General features: G+C 37.8%; 1 protein-coding gene across 1 annotated transcript; it reads left to right on the top strand.

Annotated features, from left to right (window-relative positions):
- The first annotated feature begins 3,921 nt into the window (after positions 1-3,921).
- LOC146665831 (uncharacterized) lies at positions 3,922-8,541 on the top strand. The gene is made up of 10 exons (XM_085413604.1): positions 3,922-3,952; positions 5,287-5,386; positions 5,686-5,832; positions 6,065-6,246; positions 6,490-6,626; positions 6,748-6,841; positions 7,106-7,438; positions 7,628-7,802; positions 7,892-8,016; positions 8,215-8,541. The coding sequence occupies exons 2-10, from the start codon at positions 5,302-5,304 to the stop codon at positions 8,539-8,541; spliced, it is 1,605 nt and encodes a 534-aa protein (XP_085269730.1). The 5' UTR covers positions 3,922-3,952; positions 5,287-5,301.
- Positions 8,542-8,926: the final 385 nt, after the last annotated feature.

Here is an 8,926-nt window from a genome sequence, read left to right as displayed (position 1 = left end):
TGTCTAAAATAGGAGTATCACATGAGTAAGCTTTAATTTCCTTCAAAGTAGAGAGGAGAGCACGTTTTCCCCTTTTTAGATGGTAGATTTTACTAAAAGTGTCCATCAATGTGCCCCCGACCCCCCACCCTCCATTTATTTTTTTAACCACAGTAGAAAGCATTTTAGATTTTTGAAGTGGTGTTGGATTTTCCTAAACAAAAACTAACTGTCTTGTAGATCCCATTGTTATTGCAGGTAATAGAAACAGACAATACATTTTCCAAATGCTTTGTTCTCTGCGTGGTGCAAAAGCATCGCAAATGCTCATTTTTGTGGTTCCAAAAACAAACACACATCAGTTGCTCAAATTTAATAAAACAAGTCTGTTTACTGCTGTGGGTTTGCATTTCTGATTTAGTCATTTTCTGTTTTATTTTGAAATCTCACTTAATTTATTCACTTTGTTTATTTCAGTGTGAACTTTCTGTCTATTTTTGTCCCTCCACTTATGTGTATTTTCTTCGTTCAATATTCCAATCAATCATCTTGGTTTACCCCACAGACCACTAGAATATCAGCAGCCGGATGCCCAATTGTCCTTGTAGTTAAGCCTTCCAGCTATTTTCAACAATGTTTTTCTTCTTGTTTTCATGTTTCAAGTTGATGTCCTTCTGTAGTACATTTGTGCCTGTTTCCTAGATTTTTGCCTCAGGCTTATCCCTTGTTAATCTTGCCTTGTTATATTTCTGGATTCTTGCCAGTTTGGGGATTTTGCCTCTCATTTGATTCCTGCCATAATTGTTTGACATGCTGACTGACTACCCATGCATGACCTCAAGCTTGTTAAATTTTTGGATTTTGACTTTGTCTCCCTGTGGTGTTTGGGATATCTCCTCTTGGTAATGCTCCCAAATACAAATGGCTCTGTGAGTCAGTCAAAATGTGATATATTTTGCTCATTTTGTACTCATTACCAATCTTATAAAACTTAATGTCACAGCTGATCTAGCTGGACATGATTCACTTTTTTCCTGACTTAAGAGATTGTACATTAGCTTTCAGCTGGTTATATTCTTAACAGCAGTCCTCTCTGAAACTAACCACCCAAAAGAAAAGGCAAATTGGATTCCCTGAAATTGACACACAGTGCTCTCCATAACATTTGGGAAAAAGACACAGTTTTTGTAGTTCTGCCTTTGTACACAACCAAGGTGGATTGTAGGTTAAACAATTAATATATGATTGAAGTGCGTACTTTTAAAATTTTTTATCCCTCATTTTGAAGGTGTAGCGTCATTGTCATCACCCCGCCCCTGGGCATTTGCCCAGGGTGTCCATTGGACAATCTGGCCAAGACGGACACCCAACCCAAGCAACATTTTCAAATTGATACCATAGCAGTGTCTTCCAAATATTTCAAACAAGTTTCAATTTTGTTGATGTCAGAGGATAAGTTTACTGGAAATCTTGTGAATGCCAAAATATCATGCAGCCTTACCATAATAATGCTAATCGACCTAGACCTTTATTGCAGTCACATTCTACTGCAAAACATGAGGTTTTACATTTTGCAACGCTGTTTCATGCTTATTACACAGAAACTACCACAGGTAATTGCGTGGTAATAACTTAGAAATGACCATATTATTAAGTTCTTGTTTCTTCCTTGTTACTCTACTATTACCCCTTTATTACTGAGATGTAAAATAAAGTGCTACCTAGATTTCTACTAGACCTTTATTGCAGTTATCCTTCTACTGCACCAGATTATTGATTTGGTGCTTTTCTGGTTTATTTGGATTTTTGGGCCTCATGTTTAAAATTCAAATTCAGAACCTTGAATTAACTTCAGATACTATATATAGAGAAATACTAGCAAAAAAACTGAGTGACCTCTAACTTCCACAGTTAAAGCTTCTTAGTATCAGTGTACTTATACAAAGCAGCTCCAAGGCTTTAGTTTAGAGACTGACTAATAAATTTGAGGCATGTTTTGTATGCATGCTTTGTTGATTTCTGGATGAAAAGAAATTACTTGAAAGAAACAGTTACTTCAAAGTGGGTACCCTTTGGAAGTGAAGAAACAGACCTGAACTCAGTGCAGGTTCACACGTGATTTGCAAAACTTTATTGTGCTTCATGCTCCACCTTGTGATCAGCTTCAGAGTGTATATAAATTAATCAAGGAAAATGCTACCATTTTACATTTATTGTTGGCAACATTAAATGTTACTTGTAATTTTTATTGTGCTTGTCACAGTTTCCACTAGACTTTTTAAAGTCCAGTAAAAATATAATCTTATTTCACGAAAGCACAGGTGGGAGCAGTTCAATGACATTTACTCTTATATGTGCTAAATAGTGTAGTCATATGGTTTGGTCTCAGATGAGTGAACTGCTCTGTTGTCTCAAATTCTCTTAAAGCACAGCATGCCCTATAACTGGGAGAACAGATGGTACTACCTGACTCACAAACTAAAACACACACACTGATACACGCTTATGACTTGCTGGGTCAACAGTGAAACACATGGTGTCATTTTAAGGTGGAAATGTACACGTACACTTTCTCTTGGTATAAAGGAATCCTTGTGGTGACAGCTGTGAGTGTGTAACCTCCGATCTTTATCAAAGTGTGTGTATGGATTATCAGTCAGCATGTGTTCAGAGATCTGCTTCATCAACATATGGTTAATTGCTTTATCAATTACCCATGAAAAATGTTAATGTGAGCCTCACTATCAATTATTTAATCAGATATATAACTTATTAATCAAACAGAGTGTAAATTAGCATGAGTCAAGGGCATGTTTAGTTTTAAATCCAAAGTACTTAAGCACAATAACTCATGATCTAACTATTGATGAAATTACCTAATTTTCTCCGTTAGGATCTTGGCCTCTCTAATGGTAGGTTTATACTGCAGGAGTTTTGGGGGTTATTTAGCCTCTACTCACATTTCCTGACTTTTTAAAGAAAAATATATTTAATGTGTAGGATTGTTTGACATTATAAATGGGCTCTGGAAGTTTATGATTATGAATATATCAGCATTTTTTACTCCTGTCAATGAGAAAGAGACTAGTAGCTCACAAAGAGAAATGGGAGGACATTTTCAATAGTGCCAGCAAAACAAAACTGCTCCATTTTTAGTTGTGATAGGTATGTAAAATCAAGCACCTAGCAATGCCATTTGCCTTTACAAACATTTTTGAAATAACTGGTTGTTTGAAAGATCTCTGTGCCTATGAGTGTAGTACTGAAAAAGTAGTAGTATTTATTTATTGTCATTGTCAAGAACAATGAAATTGCGTTTGGGGCTTCCATACAACCCAAAAAAAGAAGAAAATAATAAATACCCCTTAAAACCCAAGTGTACATATTTAACCCAGTGTGACTCCAATGCAATAAGACAATCCTTAGCAATAATGTTCGTAGAAATTCAGACAAAGACCTGAGAAACATGACAAAATACAACAATGCAACCCATTCAATATTATTGTACTGTGAGATATGATATCAGATATGATAGTTATCTATTTAAGAAAGAGGGGGGGCAGGAGGGGGGAAGAGAATAAAGATATGATGCACCAATGCAGACCAGTTCATTGCTATTAAGAAGTTGGATATGGTTATTGTCCGTGAGAGGGGGGCAGAGAGTTCAGGAGCCTCACAGCCAGCGTGGTTAAAATCCCCAGCCACAATAAAGACACTGTTCTCAAAGGGTGTGACATCTGCAATAAGTCAGTTGGTCTAATTTCTTGTGTTTTAGAAATGTCTCTATTTATTTTAACTACACTATTGCAAAGCGGACTACAGCAACTCAGTGACCCTATGCTCTATCAGTGCTGCTTTGAGGCTGAGTACTGTGGCACAGTGTGTAAAAGTCACCAACACTCTGCTAACCAAACAACTGCAGTTCAGAGGAGTCCGCCAGAGGTTTGCTGTCAAGATCGAGGAGGTTGTTCAGGTAAGAACTATACAACAAGACCTATGTTATTTTATCATTATTAAATATTGTAACTAACTAGCCTATAACATTATTTATCAGAAGCATGCAATATTTTCCTAATGTGGAGTGTATTCATCTGCGGTAAGAGATGGGATTCGTTAGCTTAGGTAGCTAAACTATCCTCTATAACCAGTTAATATTGCAGCGAAAATAAATGCGTGCTCAATATAATTCTCAATTCTAGTTAGTTCTAATGTCATAAGAGAAATGCTTTCCAGTGTTCAATGCTTATTAAATGAAACGAGGGAGGAGTTAGCTATCCTCTGGATATGTTAAATGTAATGTTAAAATTTGAATTTGTGGTAGCCTAGCTGGCAGCTAAGACAAATGCGTTTAGCCCACTGCTTTTAAGGGAAGCGAACATTCGCCTCAGAAATATCCTATTTAAAAGTGAACTAAACAATCACATGGAGACGTTCAAGTCAAGTTTTGGAAAGCGTCAAGATAGGCTAATTACACGTGCTACCAGCGAGTTTAGCAGTAGCCTAGCCTACAAATCTTTGAAGTGGCAGGGGGTTATGGAATTCTGTTAGATGTTAGTGACCAAGCAAGGCGCGCTGCGTTTGTGCATGGATTGCTTGCTAACGGTTAGGATATATCATACATGTTGTAGTAGGCCTAATCTAAGGGAACATTTTCCCCTTTTCTACAGTTTTAGTGAAATAGGCTACCATCCAGTGTTTAAGACAAAGCGGTATAACGACTGAGGGTCGTTGACGTCGCCTCCACTGATAATCCTAGCATGTCGTGTCACAAAACAACCACCACAAAGTAGCAACTAGCCAGACGGCTGTGCATGTGTCAGAAACTCCCGATATAAATGTAAGACTTGCACTCATTAATTTACAGTATAAGGGATATTTGTTGTCATAAGTGAAAGCGTGATGAAGGCAGGTGTGCGTTGAACAGGAAATTTTATGTGGATTATCATCCTGACATGGTTTAAACAGAGATGCTTTTCCCCAAGTAGGCTACAGCGATTTACTCGCAACATAGCAGAACTAAGTATCTAGCCTGCGTGCAGACGAGAAGATCGCCGTTGTCGTCTTATAAACATGTGGATGGGTGGATAATTCATTGGATGCTATTTCTGTGTACCCAAGTTCAGCTATTTTAGTGCGCAGGGGGAAGCCAAATTATGTTCCTGAGGTTGAAGTGGTCTGTCACCCCTTCACAGATCATCACACAATGTATAGCCTAATATTTTCTTAAAGTTGTCCGGATTTGTTGCCACTTAAGCTATGGTTTAAATATATGGTAAAAAATATTCTGTGCCCCCTTCTCTCCACCAGGTGCTGTTGTAAGACATGTTGCTGAAAGTGAAATACCTCAATGTAAAGAAGTACATTAAATTGCACGCAGGATTCACTTATCTAGAATTCATCAGTGAAGGTAAGATAACCTGGCAGAACAAAATTTGTTGCACATGTATCAGTTCATCATGTTTGCATCTCATCTATTTAAAAAACGAATTAAATGTTAACACATTTTATTTTAATGTGTGACATTAAAAACAGTACAGAGCAGTAGGCCTAGGCCTATATTGTTGCTACAGACTTGTCTAATTTAACCATTTTAAAGACAGGTAAAACAGCTGTTAATAAATATTAGCTAAATAAAAAAGTCAAAATTAGTTTTTAAAAAAGTTTTTCAGGCGTTTTAGGTGACATTATGCTTATCTTTTTGTAAAGCCAAAACCAAGTTTGGACTTCCGGATGCTGCTGACCTTGATATTTTCGATGAAACTGACACAGCTGTCGAAGAAGACATTTTTCTGGAGTTACTGGAGGCCCAACCAGACCTATGCCTGACAATACGTGAAAAGATTTCAGATGAAGGTAAATGTTATCATAACTTAAATTTTCATAGTATAGCCCACTCAATGTAGAGCCAAGTTCTTTTGCTCTTGATGCAGATGACATTGACCTGTCTTCATGCAATAGACATGACAGTGGACAGGGCTGGGTCATATTTGTATAGAATGTTGTCTGAACATGAACATTGAAATTGTGTTATTAATGGCATAGTGGAGTAGCCTAAAGAAAGTTAACCAAATCATCTCTCCCAAAGATTTTTGTCCTTTAGCTCATTCCACACCATCCTCCTCGGATACATTATCTTCCCTCACGGACACTATATCACTTTCATCAAGTGACAGTGACCTCAGGGAAAAGGGCATTCCTGCAGGCCGCAGTAGATCCAGCAAAGACAGTTCTGCACCAAATGTTTCTGTGTCAGAGGCTGCAAAAGAGGTAATTGAGAACAGAAAATGTCTTTTGTATTTTTGAGTTGACACCATTTATACTGTAGATTGTTATACAAATTGAAATTCAAAACATGGTGGTTCCCAACTTGCCCTGTATGAAAAAATGTTAGTAGAAGTTAGTGCTTCTTGCTAGATATGTCTTTCACAGGTTTGTTGACATTCCTCTAAACTTTCACCTTTACTGACAAACAAGTTTTTATTGTTATTATTTTCCCTTTTATATGAGCAGATGGTTAAAAATGCCTTGACTAGGAAACCTGGTGGAGAGGAAATTCTTGAAGAATACAATGCCGAAAATTCACTGAGCCACCGCACCCGGCGGCAGCTTGTTAACATATTGGCAAGTGATATGACTGAGAGACATGGGTAAGAGTAATAGTACCTAATAAAAAAGTAAAGATGGGCCATATGGAATATTCTTGTAATGTATACTGCAGTAAAGACACATACTTCTGATTTAACATTGTCAATTGTATTTCCTCTATAGCAGAATTCCCTCCCGTAAGCAAAAGGAGAAATATGCCCTTGGAATAATTACACTCTTTCCCTCATTGAAGGATCCATTTTCTCCAAACGGCTATGTAAGTCATGCAGTGATTGTAAAACAGCACATTATTTAGTTTTCATCATGGAATAATTACATCAGCTAAATGATTTAAAAGAAAAATCTTAATTCCTCTTTCGTAATAACTATTGTCATAAAACTGTATTGAAATTGTGGATGTTGTTTAACATGTATTGCACCTGTTACATGATAATAGTCCTTGGGTTTCTTTTTGCTGAATCTGCAAAGTCTGTAAGATCGCATTTGATGTTTATTTTTCATCTATGTTTAAATGTGACAGGAGCATTTCTACGACGGAGTGAAAGGCACTGGATATGTAGCGTGGCGCCTCAAAACCATGTCCAGGTCTACAACCAAACGGCCAGTGAAGGAAGTCCCAGTGCATCAAGAACAAGGGCCTAAGCGCAGAAGATTAGCAACCACATTGCCTCAGCAACTTGATGGAGATGCCTGCAAGGAGGCCATCTCATTTCTTGTTCACTCTCCTGATGAAGCAAGTGTATTTCAGAAGATGAAAATGACGTTCCAACATCGCCAGGATCTGGTGCATGATCCACAAAGAACTGCAGATGTCTTCAAAACATTTCCACGCTTTTTGGATGTCAAAGGACTAGTAAGTCAAATCACTTGATATTTTCAACTGTTAATCCTTTTTTTTTTTGTTTTGCTGATGTGGATGGCAACAGTAAAAGATGTGATCATTGGTCATCCCAGTCAGGCTATATCCCATATTGGTCAAAATCACATTGCAATGTAAACAATGTTGAGCACTGTCTTTATGTCCTGTGTGTATGATGAACAGGTCAATCAAGACTTCCTGCTGCTGTTTGGTGCTGAAACAGCCACCAAGTTGCTTGAGAAGTGGGACATGTCATTCAAGCCAAAGGTTATTAAAGAAGCCAAACAGCTGACTCAGTCAACTGACCTGTGTCGTTTGATAAAAGCTGCTGAGAAACCAACAGAGAGTGATGCAAATGGTAGGCGTCGCACCATGCTTGTTTGATTTTAATAATATTTATTTTTACCTGTCATTTTGAAATTGTTTTATAAATTCAACCATACACAGACTGGGACAGTGACATGGCCTCTCTGCTGCTACTCCTTCAACTTTTGCCACCCACAGCTGGACGAAAGAGGAGAACGAAAATAAGTCAAACTGATGCAGCACACAAAATGGTGCACTTTCACAAGGTAAATATGTTGTCTCACTTTTTAAAATCCTACAAAACACTTTTTCAGTTTTTGCACTTTTTAGTTTTCCTCTCCATGAAGTATGTGTCTTAGTATTTTGTAATAAGTTAGCAAGGCACATAATGTCAAACTGAATGAATGGTTCATACTCAGCAAGTATAAGCTAGGCCTATATGTCAATATCTCATTTGTTTTTAGTCATGCTGCAGCATTGATGAACACTTGCAAGCAAGAGATGGTAAACAACCATACATCCTCGCTGTTGGTCGAACCCAGAACAGCATTGACACCTTCTACATCGCAGTGGACAAACAGCTCATCCCCTGCCAAGCCACCAGCTCACTCAGTGCTTTTGATGAACTTTTCAAATCCCACTACGTGTTCAACTTATCTTACGACGAGTCACTGGTTCATCTCTACAGTTTTGTGCAGACCACCATATTCAACATTGATGCCACCTCAACAGATGAGTCACCACGTGTTCGTGAGTTGCGTGCCAAAATGTTGAATGAGAACCATGTTTAAATGTTTTATCTGTCAAACTCTGCATAGCACCAGTCAGGCTTTGATAAGTCATTTGCGACTAGGTCACAGTTTTTATCCAAGCACCAAATTTAAGTTGGCTTGTTCACAAGATGGTTGCAGCCGTCAGTTCACTACATATTCTGGTTTAAAAAAACATTTAAATAGTGTTCATGATGAAGATTGTTGTCAAAGTGGTGATGCAGAACCCTCAGAGTCATTTCAAGCTGATTTTGACAGATTACAAGATACAGACATAGCAGTTGCAGGAACAAGTGTTACTCAGAGCCTAGAGGTTGGGTGTTCTGAAAACAATGGGTCAGGTCAAAGAATTAAAAAAAATTCTGAAGCAATTTGCACTAAAATTATTGGTAAACTCAATGGTAGT

Source organism: Rhamphochromis longiceps, linkage group LG7, assembly GCF_057381845.1.
Source record: "Rhamphochromis longiceps isolate RC_006_pf linkage group LG7, R_longiceps_female_GT1.1, whole genome shotgun sequence".
Classification (NCBI taxonomy): domain Eukaryota; kingdom Metazoa; phylum Chordata; class Actinopteri; order Cichliformes; family Cichlidae; genus Rhamphochromis; species Rhamphochromis longiceps.
This window is presented reverse-complemented; position numbering and strand designations above follow the sequence as displayed.

What these genes read in the sequence shown, in the direction of transcription:
- LOC146665831 (XM_085413604.1), top strand. Translation starts at nt 5,302, where the DNA reads ATGTTGCTGAAAGTGAAATACCTCAATGTAAAGAAGTACATTAAATTG. An exon ending in TGTCAGAGGCTGCAAAAGAG is followed by an intron (nt 6,247 to 6,489) that starts GTAATTGAGAAC and finishes TTATATGAGCAG; the next exon opens with ATGGTTAAAAATGCCTTGAC. An exon ending in TTTTGGATGTCAAAGGACTA is followed by an intron (nt 7,439 to 7,627) that starts GTAAGTCAAATC and finishes TATGATGAACAG; the next exon opens with GTCAATCAAGACTTCCTGCT.